The 20,011-nt window shown below is 41.5% G+C and overlaps 1 protein-coding gene across 5 annotated transcripts in view; it reads right to left on the reverse strand.

Moving 5' to 3' along the window:
- trim36 (tripartite motif containing 36) overlaps positions 1-19,551 on the reverse strand; it is a 29,415-nt gene extending 9,864 nt beyond the window's left edge. Inside the window, exons 1-10 of one of the 5 annotated variants that reach the window (XM_052068614.1) lie at positions 19,306-19,551; positions 13,408-13,642; positions 9,757-9,822; positions 7,540-7,602; positions 5,559-5,905; positions 4,471-4,617; positions 3,464-3,559; positions 1,784-1,921; positions 1,272-1,387; positions 876-997 (exon numbers count right to left, since the gene is read on the reverse strand). In XM_052068614.1, the coding sequence (XP_051924574.1) occupies positions 876-997; positions 1,272-1,387; positions 1,784-1,921; positions 3,464-3,559; positions 4,471-4,617; positions 5,559-5,905; positions 7,540-7,602; positions 9,757-9,822; positions 13,408-13,642; positions 19,306-19,368 (1,393 nt within the window). In that variant the 5' untranslated portion in view covers positions 19,369-19,551. Of the gene's footprint in view, positions 1-875; positions 998-1,271; positions 1,388-1,783; positions 1,922-3,463; positions 3,560-4,470; positions 4,618-5,558; positions 5,906-7,539; positions 7,603-9,756; positions 9,823-13,407; positions 13,643-16,329; positions 16,681-19,305 lie in introns of those variants that run through there. The other 4 variants (XM_052068615.1, XM_052068617.1, XM_052068616.1 and 1 more) reach the window with 4 other exon arrangements.
- Positions 19,552-20,011: the final 460 nt, after the last annotated feature.

Genomic DNA, 20,011 nt, shown 5'->3' on the forward strand with positions numbered 1-20,011 from the left:
GTGAGCCATCAAGAAGTATCTCCTGGCCAAGTTTTGCAACCCAAATACAATGTGCGTGTGCGCTCATGTCCCACAAAACGCAAGTGTGTCATTATGTGGTTTTGGGGGAAAAAAAAAGAATTGTTCACAAAGGGAAGTTTATTTTTGAAACTATAAGGGCAGGTCTCATGCCATAATGGAAGGTAGATCAGTCATCACAATGAGGATGTTTGATGAGTTTAAGCCATCTTTTTGGTCTCCAGAAAGTTTGTTTTTCCAGAAGCCATTCATTTTGTTTCAGAAGCCTCCCTTTTCACAGAAGGGAACCGGTGATGATTGTAATTATCTCAGTCTGTTGCTAACCAAAAGAAAAGCACATAAGGTACATAACAGTTTCTCAGATAACGTCTGATATTGAATACCCCAAGTGTAGGGACAAAAGAAAAAAGGAAAGGGAAAAAAGTTAACGGACGAATGTTCAGTTGTTAGCCAGTCATTTAAATCAACTGGCTCATAGACATGAGTTATCAAGTAACTATCGTTTGATTGGATCACTCAAAAATTACTCCACCACTGTCCAAGAACATGTGGTGTGGGTCACAGATCTCGGTAACAATATGTTCCTCTTGTTAACATAAGGTCATTGATTAACATTACATAAACCTGGTAACACAATTTGTAGGGCAACAAATGTATCGACTTTCCAGACACCACTCGTTCCACAATTCTTGGACGACGATGTCGGATGGGTGAAAGGTACGAAATGAGCTTGGTGAAAATACACCATGTCTTTTCTCCTCACTTATCAGCTCGTTAACCAGGCCTCAAGATTGATCCAGCATTGATATCTGCACTTTGCTCCACAAGTCAGTGTTGTGTGTGTCATGTGATGTTACCTCCGCCGAAGCACAATTCTTTGAGGAGGGTCTCCTCTCTGGACGTGTCCAGCACGAAATCATCAAAACAGGGGTCAGCTGACGGGTGGAAAGTCCTTAGAGACTCAGTGGCCTTCTGTATTCTGAACACACACACACACACAATCTTGTACTGGTGGATATTTGAGGCATTTTCATTTTTCTCTTTCAGAAAAGAGGATTAAGAATAACACTCGAGTGGACAGTATCATGATCCCGCAAGTGCAAAGGTTCCATTCTTTTCCAAAGCCGCTCATGGAGATCAATTCGCCAGCTTAAGGTTACTTTCGTAACTTGCCTGCACATGGTTCGACATGTTTATGTCCTTCAGCCTCACAAACAATATATATGTAACTTTAAAGTGTTTTAAATATATACCTGACATGCAGCTGCTTGGCAGTCTGTACAAAGCACGATTGATCGGTCTCTTTCAGTACCTCCTGAGCATAGCCCACTAGGCCACTGTTCTCCAGCATGCCTTGGTACTCCTCCATCTGCGAATATACCAATAAAAGAACATTAAAACTGGAAACAGATTTTGGACTGCGAGTATCAATTTGAGGACACAGAAGAGGGATTGAAAAAAATAATCATTTAAAAAAAAAAAAAATCAAAAAATAAAATTAATTATAAATAAATAATTATTAAGACATCAAGAAAAAGTGCTTTAAAGTAACTTCAATAATACTACATTTTATTTGTATACAGTATATATAATGTTTTTCATAATGCAAGAAAAAAGGAGAATACATAAGAATATAAAATTCTAAAAATGTAAATTGAAGCACGATCAAAAGAAAAAAAATGTAAAAAAAAAAAAATACAAAGAAGTACTAAATAATTAGCAAAAGATAAAAATCAAGAACGAGCAAGAATGCCCAAACACCCACCTGTGATTTGAGCTGTTCGATGCGTCGGTTTCGAGATTGCTCAATGGATTTGAGCATCTCGGACTTTCTCTCCTGCAGGGTCTCGAACAGGCGGTCAAAGTGCTCAGTGGCCTGCCTCTCTGCCAGCTGCCCATTTTCCTTTGAGACAAACATGAAATATTAAAAGCGCTCTCCCGGTATTTGTTATACCGTGTGCCCCTGCTTGCATTTTATTCCAATTTAAGCACATCTCAGGATACACAAGACAACCCAAAAACGTACCCCATCAGGCATCATCTAAATGTCGACATTACATGCCATCGTCATTGTTGACCAACAGAACAAATCAAGAATTGGTAAGCGTCTAAATTGGCATTAAATCTGAGGGAAAATGGTCATCCACGCAGAGACCATTTAATCTCGATTACAAACAATATGTGTTTTATGACACTGAGGCTTTGTTTGCACAGAGGCTATTGTTGTCTTTGAAGAAGAGCTGCTCGTCAAAAATAAATAAATAAATAAATAAAAAATAAAACACCTTCAGTGTATCAAGATAACAAGTACACACTCTGACGTAGGCTCAAACCGTGACGTGGTTTAGAGGAACCCAATTTGCAGTTTCCTCGTTTGTGTGGTTTAGCTAATGAACCCGAATGCCCTTAACACATACAGTAGATAATTTCACACTGCTATTCAACTCAACCGACAGGTTTTAAAACAAGCCACAGATACTATATACTTTTTTCCCTTTAAAAGAAGTGTGTGCTACAAAACAATTGTGCATTCTGTTCTCTACTCTGTGTCAATGCCATTTAGACATACCACGGCCAGAGAAAGAAATGTGGGGAAATAGCCATATCTTGAGGCAATGTAAGATGGGCTTCTGATACTACCTGTCAAAGTATAAAATTGCCGAGTTGACTTTGCCTCCTCACGCCAATTACATGTCAGAACAATTTACTGTACATAGAACAGCAACTAACTAGACCACTTAACTAGAAAATTTTGTAAATCGAGACGCGTTTCCCATGTAAATGCCTTCGTTCCAAGCCCCCACAAAATTCAGACATAAATGTTTTCCAAAGCATAAAAATATCGAACAAATACATGTTATAATTTGATTATTGCACAATAAATGAGAGTTGTGCAGCATGTAAAAAACAAAGAATAAAGAAGAAAAATGATAGTCATTTAACTATGAACTGCTTCCTTATTGTTATTTTGCTTCTTTCGTCTATGTTCTCTCTCAGAAGTGGTTTTTGCTGCATAGACATATCTACCCATCAACACGCATCGAGAGCTTCAGTAGAGGTCCCTCTTAGCCAATGGAATGCCAGGAAGACGCTAAGTAATAGCCAATGGCAAAGCAGCAGTGAGTATGTTGCGTTCAGGAAACTCGGAGCTGCGAGTAGCAGTCCATCCTGTATTTTTACCTTTCATGTCTTGAAATTTCTTTCGTAACAAGAGGCAATATTTTCCTGTTGAGGAGTTTTGTAATTTGAAAATTTCAAATGAAGAGACGTTCGTAAGTAGAGGTACCAATGTAATGGCATTTTTTAATTGTTGGCTTTTACGTGCAGTGTAAAAAGACTACCGGTAATTCCAAAGTTGACCCAAGAAAATGGAAATAAAAATTCCAATCGTGATTATCAGTGAGCCATCTTCCCAGGCCGTCGCGAGGGGTTTGAAATTGTGTACCTCTGTCTGACTAATGAGCTGCTCCAGTCCAGTAATTTGAGTCTTGACTTGGTCCTCTTTGCTGATGAGGTAATGGATACTCTTGGCCAGCTTCTCCTGTGAGAGGACAGATGAATGTACAGCAGATTTTTAGGTGGGCTCCATTCACACACACAAAAAAACCACACTCACCAGACACTTGAATAGGTACAATACACTCGCCCACTATAACGGCGACCATTATCTGCATAGAGAATGTCTAACTCATATGGAACACAATGACATGATGCTGCATTTCTGCTCCCAGCGACCGAAACCTGAAACGGAGCCAACTGATACACCTCAACCACAGTTTGACAACACAATGAACACACACAGTCATGGAGGGGGGTACAAATGCTTGCATCCAATATTAACACGCCTGCACTCAGCCGATTGAATTTCACACAGATTGTGCCCGGATGACAAGTCTCAACTCATCTCGTGTTCAGAGCGCTCTGCAGCTCAGTCTTCTGCAGCTACAAATATCATTATTCTGTTTTTTTCCCCACAGCCCCATTATATTGCAAATGTTTTAGAGTCATCATTTTTCGTGGGTTTTACAGCATATTTACTGAAATGCCCTCACATGTGGGATAGGAGAGCCTTTTATGAAATGGACAATAAAACAAACACAATGAACACAGCTCATGTCGCCACACTCAAAGATTTGCCCACATCACATGCCGCAACACAAGGCGTCACCATTTAACAAAGACACTGCAAATATGAAGTATTTTCCTTTCATTTCATACAGGCATTTTTTTGTGTGTGTTTAATTGCATTTAATAAGTTTTAATACGTTCATGTGTTTCATTCATCTGGGATGGGTAATGCCATTCATAGGACGCATTTTCGCTTCCGTTGGTGTTAAACCATTAAACCAGTTCTTCGGGTTCTTTTTAATTGTCAAATTCTTTGAAGTGATGCTAACCACTCATTAAAAGGAAAACGTTCACGTGACACAAAGCCTCGTGCGTGTTCCGTACCTTGAGAATTTTGTAGGCGTTGCTCATGGACGTGACCTTGTGGTTGGCGTGGGTGCCTCCGAGCTTGCACAGGTGGCAGACTGGCCGCCGGCACACCTCGCAGTACATGTTCACTTTCTCCATCTCGTGCTCAGGACACATTAGAACCTATGACATTAGCCAGAACAGGACCATGTAAAAGGAATACAAGTGGCTTTTGGAGCACAACAAAACTATTAAAAAGAAGTTGAAGTGAAACAGGAAGAAGCCCGAGACTTCCAGAAAGCAGCGAGACAAGTTTCCTGATTCTCATCTTCAAATAGAAACTGAATTCAGAATTCAACAAACGCCAAAAAAAGAGAAGTGATTTGGTGCATCTACGTTGCCTTTAGGAAAAACAAAAAGGAGAAACAAGCCTCTGAACTCCATTCAAAGGATGAAATACAGCCATCCATCTACCAATTTTCTGTACTGCTTATGAGCAATTTCTTTCAAAATAACAGGAAGAAACACATGTTGTGTGTCATCTCACCTCCTTTGTGGCATTAAAGGTGATTTAACTGCTACGACATACCAAACATTCCAAAAAAATTACATGCACAAACAGTTTTGTCATCAATATCATTGATATACACTTTACACAAGTCTTGCTGTGAATAGTTTTAAAAAAATAAAGAAAAATCCTAAATCCTGTATTGCACAAAACTCATATTTGAAAATCATCTGGCAAACAAGATCCTTAAAAATAAATGGCTGCCAGATCATTGAGAAAAAAATGTATCCAATACGGCAAAACTCTCCATAACTTCTATTAACAGCTCAGGCTAAACTTAGCTCATCTTTAACATACGATCTAAAATCAATCGAGACGCATGACTTCAAAACACTTCCTTGTCAAGAATGAAAACATCGCTATTCAGCAGGCTTTCGTGCCATTTTGTTGCATCTTGTGGACACTACAGAAAGGATACAAAAGCATGAATAGTTTTTTTTCCAAGTGAGCGTAAATAAAAAGCAAATATATGTCTGTGTGGAAGTTCAGCGTAATGAACAAGGGACAAAATGAACAAGGGTCAAGTAAGAGTTTTAAAGTATTCGGTGGTACTTGCCTTGGGCCTAAAGTTGGTGGTGGGTCCCACATACTCGTGCTGGGCCTTGGGCGTGCCCCATGGGTGGTGCATCTTGAAGCACTCGTTGCAATAACTGGCTTTGCAGTCCATGCAGCTCTTGGTGGCCTCCTGCTGCTGCGGCGGCTTGCAGATGTTGCACATGATGGCGATGGCGGCGCGGGCCGCCTGCCGGTAGCGCTCCACGATGCTCTCCAGAGTGAAGTTGCGGAAGAGCATGCTGATGCCGCGCTCGCCCAGGTCGATGTCGTGCTGGCAGCCCGGGCACGCGATGGTGGTGACCCGAGGGGTCACGGATCCTCTGCGCCAGCCCGGGGATGAGATGGAGCCTGGGGGAGGGAGGACGTGGAGTGAGCAATGCATGTTGAATTTGGCATTCGCAGCTTTTAGATTCTATTTGGGATTTTGTCTGAGGCCCTACTTGTGAATACCGTATTTTCTTAACTCATTCACTCCCAAAGACGTTTTTAAACGTCTTTTCAGACTTGGTCTAGAATTGGTACTGAATGAGTTAAACATTGGCCATTCCACTCAAGAAGTAATCTGCTTCAAAAAGATACCGTCCCTTTTGCACTCAGGAAAAAAGGGATTGTCACCAATTCTCAATTGATAGTTATTTTGTCACACATTTTTATTTTGTTGACATTAAAAGAGGTCACTTTAAAGCCGATGTAGTTGCCTCAGTTGCTAACCAAAACCACAGCACCTACTCAGGCATTCAATCCATCTCAAATTATGTTGGAAAGGCCTTCCATACATCTAACTTGCCTAACTGTCGTTGAACACACCGTTCATTGGAGAAATACAGCAATTAGGCTGCAAAAATCAAATACCAACTACAGTCTATAACAAAAAAAAAGTCTTGGACTTTGATTGTCATTTGTATTGCAAACGACAACCATAATAATACGTGTTAAATCAACATCATTATTGACATTGTATCGCAAAAAGTGTTGATGCATTTCTACATTCAATCTGATTAAATTGCACCTAATGTGGTGTCAATGTCATTCTCAGTAGCGGCAGCTTAAAAAAAAAGCCTCAAAATAGTAGCACGTTCACAAATAGGGCCTCAGCATGGTCTCCTTTACTTTGTGCTAAACATATCAACAATGCCTATTGACTACTGCTCCTCACATACGTGGATGCATGTAACGGAAAGCACAACACAATGCATCATATCAAGCAGCTGTCACTCATGGGTCCGGGAGGCGGCTCTATCTTAGGACCACTGTGGCTTATTGAGAAAGACGACAAGCAGTCATGTGTGGAGGGAGAAAATGTGATTTTGCTATCTTTTTTTTTTTTATGTTGCAAGTCATTCAACATTCACAACAGTGGCAGACAATAAGTGTTGATAGTGAGCTGGACCAGGCAGGAGACAATCGGGTGCTTGAATGACATTGAAGGAAATGCCACAAGTGGTAAAATTCACCAAAACCTTGCGAGACTTGGCATCACAAAGACTCGACCATCGGCGTGTTTTACTTTGTTTTGTGTGATGCCACCAAAGATTGATGAAACTCGGTCCAATATAAAATTTGATGTCTATTTCTTGTTGTTTTTTTCTTTGGTGAAACTTGATACAACAACAACTTGGAGGTCATCCTCTATAACGAAAGGAGTCTTCCACTCTATTATATCATTTATCCGTTTGTCCAGTTGGCACATAAACACTTATTGTATTTCCACATATGCAACACAAAGTCCTCCTAAAGCAACAGTGCTTTCAAGAGTTAGTATCATTTTATTTTTTTCTCCACAATACTGTGCTTGTTACTGATGCAGCAGCATCCTAACAAGTGAGGCGCACATACATTACGGACACAAAAGCAGTGAGGACGAACGCAAAAAACAAAACAAAACAAAAAACAGCACACTCAAGGCCACCAAACGCAATTGACGACTCGGCAAACATACAAAAAATAAAAATAAAAACACATTGACAAGAATATTGCTTCACGTTTTTGAGGAGAAGTGAGGAGTGCTGGATTTATCTCAGTGTTTCCGCTTCTTTTCCGTGGACCTGAAAATTCAATCAAACACTCCTCAGGTGAGGAAAAAACACTGTGGAAAGCCCAAGGGGAAGTGTGTGGGGCAGGGAAGGGCAGGGGGTGGGGGGGGGGGGGGGCGTGAAGCAGTGGCAAGAGCGACAAATGGGTGAACTACATTGACTCCGCATATATGCCGCGCTGTGGTGAGCAAGGTGATGAAGCGTGACAATTTGAGACCTCGGGGCTAACGCGGCTGCCAGAGTGCAACCGCTGATCATGACAAACTCAATATGATGATGAGCATGATGTGGCTGCCGTACGACAAGTGACCCGGGCCCTGCAGCGACAGTGCTTCTGCTTGTACTATCCGAGGGATGATTTCTCAAGATTTTTTTTTTTTTAACGTGTCAGCCAGAAGAAACCAAGACACAAATAATCTTGTCAGTGTCAAACAGATGGGAGAATCTTGGAATGTTCTGAACTCCTGCTTCCATGCCAACTGAGCAAGGATTTCTGCATGGGTCAAACTCAATTTCTCATAGCTGGCGTTACTCACAGAAAGTTGGGAACAATGGCATTTGTTTAATGCAGTTGGATTTTTTTTCATGGAGAACTATAAATGCATTTATTTAATCAAAGTAACCGAAAATAAAAACTATGCCAAGAAGAATGCTCACGAGCATCCAAAGTGCAATTAAATATTGGCAGCTCCTTCTCGCCAACAAAGCCTCACTTGTCTTCTGTTTTGTTGTGCTTGGCTTACAGTGGTGATTCCTCCTCAGCAAGTGCTAAACGATTAGCAGCCGTTTTTGTGTATTTAATGCCGCGAGGTCCCGATAAGGCGAGCGAGCAGAAAGCCCTGAAGGCACTGCTGTCAAGAACAGCAAGATGGGCGAGCCCAAACGGCGTCGGTGTGTTAGTTCAGGCTTCTCCGTTTCAACACAAACCCCGCTGTTGTTGTTCGAGTCAGACTTTTCCTGTCATTCAATTTGACAAGAGTAAAAAGGATGGATGTAGTTGTTGGCATTGAAACCATTAACAGATGTTTTACTTAAGCTTGAACCTGATCTCCAACTGTTCAATTCGATCATCCAAGCTACAGAGAAGAAAAAAATTGCTTCTTCTCCTTCACTTGTTTGGCAGTTGTCAACCACTCTGTAATGCAATACTGCCACCTACATAACTGGAGTGAAATATTAGCAACCGTGACTAATGACTACGTTTAGAAGCTTGGCATCCCCCGCTCCCAAACGTCATTTAACAGCCGGATTTCTTGTGCTATAGTCCTGATATTTTTTTCTTCTGCTATGCAATGAAAAAAAAACACATAAATGGAGTCCTTGGTTTAATTCTGTCCTTCCGGCAGCGACCTAACCCTTTTCACTTTTTTGGGAGAACATGATGTGGTCTACCATATACAATGGTACCTCTACTTACGAAATTAATTGGTTCTGGAAGAAATCTCTTAACTAGAAAATGTTGTAAGTAGAGACGTGTTTTCCATGTAAATGCCCTAATTCGTTCCAAGCCCCCCCCCAAAAGTCTGACATGAAAGGTTTCCAAAAGCATAAAAATGCATCAAAATATGTACGTTAGCACGATAAATTAGAGTTGTGCTTCATGTAAAAAACAAAGAATAAAGAATAAAAATGATGGTCATTTAACTTAACTGCGTCCTCATCACCTCATTTGCCTGTTGAGGCGTTTTGTAACTTGAACATTTCGTAAGAAGAGTCATTCGTAAGTAGAGGTACCACTGTACTCCATTTCTGCCATACTTACCGTTTTGCATTGATTCATATTTTTAGACCTGTATGCATGCGTTTGATACAAATATTGACTATAATTATGACATTTCACATAATTAGTTCTACATGCGTATTCACCACAGAAACGGGACCGCACAAGCAGTGAACCTCGTGTATCTGATATTTCTGTTGGGTCTTGGCGGATATCTATGCTATAAAAATATCTGGCATCATTTTATGGTTAATTTAAGTTTCTCTTTTAATTCAACAGCTACAAACTGAGTAATCAAAAAAAAAGAAAAAAATCTGTTTATCTAGTGTGAGTTTGCAGTTGTGTTTGGTAGTGACAAAAAAAAGGGGAGGGGATGAGGACTAGCGGAGAAGTAGCACTCAAGCTGGGGTTTCACAAAGAAGGTCCACTGGCGACACTGTACTCACTACTAAAGTTACTCAACAGCCGGAGGCCGCGTCTACCTCGACTTCCGAGCGACCTTCGCACTGTGGCTGCAAGCAATCAACAAAAAGAGGTGACAATAAAATATGAAACAAAGGCATGAACGTGTGTGTGTGATCATGTCATCATGAAAACAAGTCAGCGATAAGAAAGTGGTTCAGAAATAAACATCAAAGTGGTACAGCTTGTAGCGGAACACAACAACAGATGATTGAACATAGTGAGTAAGCAGAGAGCAGAACGGTGCATCCAGGAAGTATTCACAGTGGAATTTCGCTCGCACTTTTTTGTTAAAGTTAGACCAGAAAAAGGAATGAATTGATTTGCAAAACGGTGGTGCACCAATGAACACAATCCAACCTGATTGAGCGCGAGTGATATTGCCCAGAGAAACGGGGAAAGCAGCCCCAAGATAGGTGGACCAAGCTTGTGGCATCATATTAAAAAAAAAAAAAAAGACTTGAGCCTGTAATTCAGAATTCAGAAACACTGTGAATACCTGTAAAATGTACGTGATTTTTTTGGGAGGGTTGGGCGGGGTAATTCTTTTGTAAGGCAGCTGTAATATAATACGTGGGAAAAGGGAAACCCTGCGAATACTTTCCGGATGCAACAATAAATACTCGGAGGACATTTCACTGGGTACACCTGAAGACTTAAAAGGTACAAGTATACCCAATGAGGTGTCCGCGCAAAGTGCATGCAAAAACAAGGATGACTTCAGTACAAAAGAAATGCATTACTCCTGTTAATATTGTGATTTAAGTTGGTTTCTCTCGTCTCGGTGAGACACACACACACACTGTGCACTGGACCCCCAACTGTAGCACTTATTTGCAGAATCTTTTTCATGGAAAATGCTTTTTGGCAGTACCGGATATAACCCTGCTTATTCAAGAATGTTTTTGTTTTGTTTTAGTTTGGTTTGCCCCCCCCCCCCACCCCCCAATGCAGCTGAATGGGCGTCATTTATTCACGATTTTAGCTGTTCATGGGCCGGCCTGGCCTCAATCCACCACAAATAGTGGCAGTCCGCTGTACTGGCAAGCAGGCCAAATTTGAGCATTTTCCCTTCCATGGTGATCAAAATCAGCAAAGGCCGAAGTATCGGATGCCCCAAAGGTTAACCTGAGTGATCATCCTGCAGAGTGAATTGTGTTAAGCGAGATTTTTTCCCCCCCCTTCCCATGCTTTCTGGGGAAACCAACAATCGAACATTTTAAACTTGTTGAGTATTTACAATGGTGAATCTTTCAAGATGGTGTATGTGAACCTGATTTTTTTTTCCCAGTACGACTACTTTGGACTTCCCTTCGATGGAGGTCACTCTTGCTCTTTAAATGAAGGAAGACGCATAAATCAATTTTACTATTCATTAAACAATAAAATCAAGCCCTCGTGTATGGTCTGCCTTGTTGGTCATCTTTACACATTAAATGTTGGTGGAACCCGAAGGACAAGCAGCATTTTTCTATCCCCTCACAGCACACTGAGGACTGTCCCAGTTGCAACCCAACAATAAATAAACAGCCAGCAGGTCCCATTCCATTCTTCGCCATCCACTAATCCCTCATTCATTCCTTACAGGGGCAGCTCGGCGTCGTCATGGCAACCGACCATCCGAGCGGCGGTGGCCGTCTTGTTCTTTCGGCGAGGTAACGAGCTCCTAAATTTGAGGCCCTTAAACAAAAAGATGCACTGTGTGGTTTTTGTAATCATCTTATTAAAACAGAACCCGGACATTTATAATCCTCGGTAGAATGTTTACAGCTTTCCAATGCGGGAGCTGAACGCGCTTGTTGATAGTTTACATACAGGGGCGTGCGTCGCTGTAGAGGGCAAGCATATTGAGGGGCTTTCGGCTTGTCGAGCGATTTGCTTATTCAAAAGTGGAGGTTTTGGTTTCCTGTGTCAACTTGACACATAGAGTTCATAATAAACTCATTCAGCTTGTATTGGAGTGTCAGGGTGAAGAATGTTCCCCTAAAGAGACTTTTTTTTTTTTTTTTACTCTTTTCTGCTGAGCATATCATTGCCATAGTAACCACTTGTAGCTAGGTTTTTGGGAGTGTTACACTGGAGACTGAGAAGTAGAAAAACGCAGCCACTAGAACAGGGATGGACAACTGGCAGCTCACGGGCAGCTGCCCGTGGCTCGCACCCATTCTCTGAGTGGTCCCTCAATGAATCCCCCCGCACCAGACCTCCCCCAAATATTTTTTTTTCAGGATCCGCAGATTAATTTAGATTTTTTTTTTTAAAGTTTGTTTTGTGTGTGTTATTTTTTGGGTGGGGGTGTAAAAAAAACTAAATCACAATTTTGCAATGCATTTCAATCGACCTTAATTATACACACACTTAGGATGTTCGCGGGCTGACACGTTCTGTTTATAGTTAAATTGGCATTTTCGTCATAGATCGGATCGGATGTGCGGGGTCCTACGAGGCCCCTCAGTAGCAGCAGTGAAAAACTGGCTCCATCCATCATTTAAGTTGCTGATGCCTTCTCTATACTTAGTGACCCCCTTTTTATATTGCATTCAATACAGTCCATGTATTAATTAAAAAAATTAAATTAAGACTAAATATAATTACTAATAAAAGGAAGATTTTGAACAAACTAATACAAACAAGCTCTAAAAACAAATTAAACCTAGCTGAATTTTAAGATTAAAAAAAAAAAGTAAAAACAAAAGAAAAACAATATCAACTCCGGAAGAGACTCAGGTCCATTCCAACAAAGCGACTAGTGTGGAGTATAAATACAGCAGCCTCCATAGCGACTTCAGCATCGGTTATGCCAACGAAAAAAAAATAACATTTGAGTAGAGACTAAGGGCTGCTGCAGCAAAGTGGAGACTGCGTATAAACAGTGCAGTGTCTGCCACTAAGCTAAAGATAGCATGCGTCAATTCCAACCGCGGAGATACTAAAGCGAGTCTTCTCAAAAGCAGAGGTTCAATTCGAGTGACTGTTTACAGGGAGATAAAAGCCAACGCTGTGTGTCCTTCAGGATAACAACTAAAAACAGCCAACTTCGGCGGCAAAACCAAAACTGTTGTGACAAGTTGATAATGCTTTAACCTTTCATCACTCGTCAGTGTTTGCCGATTGTCCTCAGCAGACCTACCTCATAAATGTGACTCCTACTTAAGAAAATCGACAGGATTAGCACAAGAAAGGCATTTGTGCCACATTGTCATTCAATCATTTGTGCTCATCAAAGTAGGACAAGGAGGAGGAGGGATGCATACAACAGTGTGGCCCACTTTTGAGCTGGGCCCTTTGTCTTGAGCCTTGTACACTCGAGCCCCAAAAGTCCAAGACTTTGGAATTGGACTCATATTTTGGAGAAAAACATGACAGTGAAGATCACCGAAAATCAAACGACCATACGTTGAGCCAGCCATCCTACGAATCATGTTTCCATTTCCTTATTTTGTGACTCCCTTTCAAGTTAGGACTGCGTCTACTTTATTTTACACAGTCGATCGTGGAACTGAATGATTGACATCATCAATTGGGAAAATCTAAACTTTCTGCGTACGTGACTTCAGAGGTTCCACCGTGAGGTCATCTCACGAACCTAGCATGATAATATCACACCCATCTCACAAGTCTCATCTCGCACTGACCTGATCGCACCAGCTTGTCCAGCCTCTCCATGGAAGGCGAGGGCACACGGGACCTGGGGCTGCCCGGCAACGAGCACTCGGAGCCGCCGTCCAAGGAGTCATCATAGTTGAGCATGAGCAGCTCTCTGACACATTTGTGGCACACGCTGTGCTGACAGGGTAGGATGAGGGGGTGCGTGAAGAGCTCCTTGCAGATGGGGCAGATCAGCTCCCGCTCGATATTCTTGATGGGAACCTGCATGTGGCAAAGCCATGAACTATCAATTTCAACGGGAACTTGCTGGCGGCAAAGGTATTAATCAATTTGACCCAACTCCCACCACATAGCTTCGAACCATTACCAAGTTTTCCACAATAATGACTTTTTCACCGAATTTTGTAACAACCCCATACATTTTTTTCCAATTAAGGACAAAGTTTCTCAACATACAATTGCATGGGATTTAGGGATTTCATCATCTCTATCATCTTTTTTCTTCCCCAAGATGGCGCCCGAGTAGGCAGCCTTCGGCAAGTGTTCTTCAAGAGCCTTGCTTTTTTGTTCTTTTTTGGTGTTTTTGTCTTTTGTTTTGTCACATGTTTGTTGTTTCATCGTATGGACCTGATATGGACTGTTTTCAGCGCTTTTTGGCCACGATATTCGTCAAAGGAGAAGTATCTGTGCTTGGTGGTTGCGCCTTCTCGGCAGCACGCCTGTACCAGCACAGATTTTGATTGGGAGGAATGTCGGCGTCATTGACCGTCGGTGCTGGACAGACCTGGGGCGCTTGTGTTTTTTGCGCCTGTAATGGGCAGCATTTTTCACAACCCCGTTTTGTTCAGTGGCTGTGTCGGCGCTGTTGGACAGTCTGCGTTGGTGCGGATGGATGGATGGCTGCTGAAGTTGAGGATGAGGAGGAGCGTTAGCGCAGAGCGCCGATGCGTATTTGGAACCGAGAGTCGCCGCTTGGAATTGAAATGGATTTCCATGGGACAGGAGAAGTGAACCAATCTCTTTTTTTTTTTGTCAATGGATGCTACAGCTTCTTGTTGACTTTGAAACTTAGCTTGTAGCCGACGTGTGCACATTTTGAGCATGACGTCTCTGATCCACTGGTTAACGGACACTTTGATTCTCTCCTCTTTCATCTCTAAATGCTTCAAACAACAAAGCGTGTGACGGAAAAGTGGTTAGGACTGCACGACTGTCCGTGTTTTATGTTATGTGTTGTATTTATTATTTGACTTTATGTTAACCGTTTTGTTAAGCGCTTTGTTACAGCTGCCGCTGTTGTGAAAGCGCTATAGAAATCAGCATGTATTGTATTGTATCTATGGTACATATCATCAAAAGGTTTATAGGACGGCTTGTGGAGCCGACGATGAGAAGAAAAGGAGCGTCAGCGTAGACCGCAGAAGAGTATGTGGAACTGGGAGTCGCCGCTTGGAATTGAAGCGGATTTACATGAGACAGGAGATGTGAGCAAATCTTTTTTTTCCCCATCAATGGACGCTACAGCTTCTTGTTTGCTTTCAAACTTAGCTCGGAGCAGACGTGTGCACATTTTCAGCAAGACGTCTTTGATCCTCTGATGAAAGAACGCTTTGATTCTCTCCTCTCATCTATAACTGCTTCAAACAACAAAGCGTATGCAGAAAAAGTGGTTAACATTGCATGACTGTCTGTGTCTTATGTGTTGTGTTGTATTATTTTGTCATTTTATGTTAACTGTTCTGTTGATGGGGGCGCGGGTACCCGCAGCGTCTCATCTCTTTCCTGTGGTTGCACTGTGGTTGAGAGGAAAGACACTTAATCTGTGCTGTATGTTGCACCATATTTGACAATAAAGTTGACTTGACTAGAGAAATCACAGTATGTAAACTGAAAGATCAACAGGCAACATTGAATGCCCATGACCTTTGATCTTTCAAGCGGCGCTGCATCAAAAAACAACATGAATGTGTAAAAGATATCGCCACATGGGCTTCAGAAAATAAATGTCAGTAGATACACTTCAGCGCAATTTTAAATTTTACAAGCAGAGCAAAAGACATTTATCAATGACACACCACCAGCTTTTCTAGGACTGCGCTCATTTAAGAAAGTGCCCAGAATTGTGAACATCGTGTCCTCTGGGTCAAAGAGGAAAATAATCAGTCAGACTGTTATGGACACAAAATTCAAATTAGTATCTGTGATGGTATGGGACTGTGTTAGTGTATGGGTAATTTACACACCCGTGAAGGGACCATTAATAAGGTTTTGGACAACCTATTCTGCCATCCAAGCAATTTTTTTTTTCAGCAAGACAATGCCAAACCACATTCTGGAAGTGTTACTACAACGTGGCTGTGTAATCGAAGAGCACAGGTACTAGAAAAAAAATCCGTGATAAACGGGCCAGGTTTATCACGGATTTTTTTAATCTGGTTTGGAGACATACCAATTTCAAGTACGAAGATGTTTTTTGGGTTGACAATTTCAACACAAGTTTGTTTGTTTGAATCCCATTTCAAGAGAGGTATTTCGTTTGCTTTCCATCACATAGGTGTGACCAAATGGGCAAGCACGAAGCACACTTGTGCCAATGTGACAATTAGTTCCTCCTTTGCATAGTGTCTTTCGTTTAGCGTGGTTCTCACACATTACATAAGGGAGGATTAACTCCACCATCTAAATATAGACAAAAAACACGTGTAACGTGTGTCGCTCACGTTTACGATGTAAGCGCTTATTTGAACGACATAATTACAATTTATTTCGAGAAGTGATCGCTCAGAAATCATTGCAAAAACGTCAGTGTTTCAAACTGATTCAATTCCGGTATAATAGTCGGAAATTCGAAGATTTGTTTGAATATGCTTGTTTTGAGGAGAAAAACGACAATCTTGACGTATCGTCTCGTTAAAAGTATCATCAAACTTTTCCCCCAAGTGACTTACCGCGTGTGTGTTACTTGGTCGCATCTCCGCAGTCATGACGAAGGTGTGGGGGAATTTCACTTCCCACGGCTATTTAGATGATAAAACAACGATTTTCTTCAGTGTCCCAACACAACCGGGGTGTTTTTGGACGGCAGCAAATGCAGAGTACAAAAAAAAGCCGCGTGAACTTTTCGTGACGCCGCTTGAGGAGCAGAGCCGGCGAATTGGTAGCTGATGTACCCGACGCTGACTGTGGCTATGAAGGCAGCACGCGGGGGGGAGGGGAGGGCGCCTTGAGAAGAAAAGGGGTATCTCTATGGCAACGACTGTTGCTTTCAAGAGCATCTCGTAAACGTAATTACCAACGTCATCAATCTAACAGTCCCATTTTTTTACTGTCAAATGGGCATGATTTTGTGTAGAAAATGAAGTCAGTCGGCTCTAAACGTTGATTAAGTAAGATGAAAAATTAGGGGACTGCAATAGAGCGTGTTTGAATGGCAAACGCTCAACAGAATGATGGTTTACTTGGCATGGTCAAGGGACACGTTTTTAGGTATACCAGCCAATTGGATCAAAACAAGAACTGTGTAAAATAACTAAGTTAAATGATTTGATTTGATGGCTACTTTCAGAGGAATTACTTGAATAGATTCTTTATTATTGTTGCTGTGGTTTGCACGACGACCATAATGTTTTTACATATTACAGCGCTTAACTTCTTTCATTTCAAAGTGCGTCACAAATTAGTTTTGACATTTAAAGACAACTTGTGATTTAAAATACTACTTGCACAACAATTAAGAGGTGTTGGGAGCCACAGTTTGACCCTAACACAGACTATTTCCATTATTTCTAATGGGATTTTTTTTGGTAGAAGTCAGACTCTTCACACTAAAAATATACAAGCGCATAAATTTAAAGCTGAGAACGAAAGTGAGATATCACACAGTAAACCCTCCTCCTTCCTTATTGACCAGTGCCATAAACTCCTCTCAGTAACCGGGTGACCTGACTCACAGCACAGCTGCTGCCAAGTGTGCCACATCCACCACCACATACACAAGAAGAGTGTGCACCCTGCCTGCAGCACTGTGGAAGTGCTGTCCTAGCACAAATACAAACTCATCTCATCTCATCTCATCTCATCTCACATTAGAACACAACTAATGCCTGAAATAGCAACGTGTTACTCTACAATTGATCTTTAAATAGATCAGTATCCAAGAATGGTGTCGGAACGTAAGATCTTATGAGAGTACTTGCAATGGTCTATTTTTAATACATTTGACAATAAAGTTGGATTCAATTCAATGCTATTAAGCTTTTCAGTGCAAAATATCCATCGACTAAATAATAGCATACACTCTTAGCCATGGTGATTAATTAGAATGTAATATTGTAATGCTGCTATATGTGGTCAAGGATGACACACTGAGCAGCAACAGAATGTGCATTCAATGAAGTGCCCCTGTTGGGTACAGCTCACACTTTCACACCCCAATATTCCTTTACTCTTTTGTCTGAAATTTTCTTTTGCTTTTTCTTCTTTGATATCATAACCACCAATCATGAAGGACCTCGACTGAGCAAAAGATACCATATTACAATTTACAAATTGTCTCAAAATGTGTGTAATTATTAATTTAACATCTATGAATGTTCTTGAAGTTTATAGATGGACTAACCGCCGGTACATCAAATAAAACCAATTGCCCCATGGGGATAAATAAAGTTTTCTGAATCTGAATCATTCATTCATTCATTCATTCATCTTCTGTACCGCTTGATCCTCACTAGGGTCGCGGGGGGTGCTGGAGCCCATCCCAGCCGTCTCCGGGCAGTAGGCGGGGGACACCCTGAATCGGTTGCCAGCCAATCGCAGGGCACACATAGACGAACAACCATCCACGCTCACAATCACACCTAGGGACAATTTAGAGTGTTCAATCAGTCTGCAATGCATATTTTTGGAATGTGGGAGGAAACCGGAGCACCCGGAGAAAACCCACACAGGCCCGGGGAGAACATGCAAACTCCACACAGGGAGGCCGGAGGTGGAATCGAACCCGGTACCTCTGCACTGTGAAGCCGACGTGCTAACCACTGGAATCAATGAAAATTAATATGAATGAATACATTGCTCCATTACCTTTTACATTTTCATTGTTTTTTTAAAATTGTATTATTGAGATTCCTTTACTTAGCGACAAAGTAGTCAATCAACTAAGTTAATTTAATTTTACTTTTATAAGTATACAGTAATCTTAACGTCTTTTTCACTTGTATTCCTTATTATTTCACTTTTTCTAACAGACTATCTCTCTCTTTCTCTCTCTTTACTAATGTACAGTATATATATTGCATATACACACATATACATACATATATATATTATAATTTATATTTACTTATATACTTTTTGTTCTTCTGCTTCTTTTATAATTTTCGCTCCTGTAAATTGGCAATTTCTCCATTGTGAGGCAAATAAAGGGTGTTTTATCTTATTTGATGTCTTTTAGGTTCCTTTTACAGTGCAGGTCAGAAAATTAGGAACAGCTCTCAGTATGATGCAGTTGAACCCACCCATCGATAATCATAATAAACCTATTGCTACATGAAAAAGGATTCTTGTAAATAAAGATAGACTGTTTGGATTCATCGCTTGCATTTGAACTCATTGCTGTACCTAAAAAAGTGGCCGGTGAACATACTCTGCATGTACATGACTAATCATTATGTTCAATTACGTACAGTGAGAATCACAGCAGCCGATCAGCCTACACGAGTAATGGATGCAACATGACAATAAATCATATAAAAATGACGTCAACAGTCAAAGGGGGAGCACATTATATTGACTGTATCATATTAAAATGGCCATAAATCAAATCGATATGACATAAACGACACCGGACGGGCTTCCATGCGGCCGGGAACCATACGACACGACACGTCGCCGTCTGCACTTCCATCGCCGGTCGTGAGACTCACCTCGCCCCGCTCGATCCGTTCCACAATGCTGGCGAACTCCGTCATGTCCTCAGAGTCCGACATGGCTGCAGAATGACGAGGAAGGGGATGATGAAGAGGATGATGCAAGCGCGGGAACTGTATTAAATATTACACACATACACACGTACACACACACGCACGCGCGTTCCCAACAGCTGTGGTTCAGATCAACATGAGAGCCATCCCATCCACACTCCCTCCCTGCATGATTTCTACAGTGCATGCGCAGACACCAGGAAAACAATTTTTGTCTTTCATATGCAGTGTGTGTGTGTGCATCTTCACACCTCCTGCATGCCGGCTACACTCCTGAGCAGAGATGTCTCCTGTCACACAGAGCTCCTTTGACAGAGAATGAATGAATGGCTCAATTCTTTGCTGCTGATCTAAATTATTGTAATTAAAAATAAAAATAGATTCACAACATGAAAGAACAAAGAGGACAATGATATTCTTGAGTTTGGCGCAATCACATCTTGCCGGCTACATGCTGTGTATTATGGGATTCCTTATTTGATATTGAAAAGTAATCATGTAGCTGTATGTCCTGAATCGATCCACAGATTGCGTGCATCTACATATTGATCCCTTCTATCCTCCACATTTAGTAATCGATCAATCCATCCATCCCGATGTAGGGGGAAATGAGTCACTGTATCATGTGCAGCACTGAGCTCCACAAACC

The sequence above is a fragment of the Hippocampus zosterae genome, chromosome 6 (genome assembly GCF_025434085.1).
Source record: "Hippocampus zosterae strain Florida chromosome 6, ASM2543408v3, whole genome shotgun sequence".
NCBI lineage: Eukaryota > Metazoa > Chordata > Actinopteri > Syngnathiformes > Syngnathidae > Hippocampus > Hippocampus zosterae.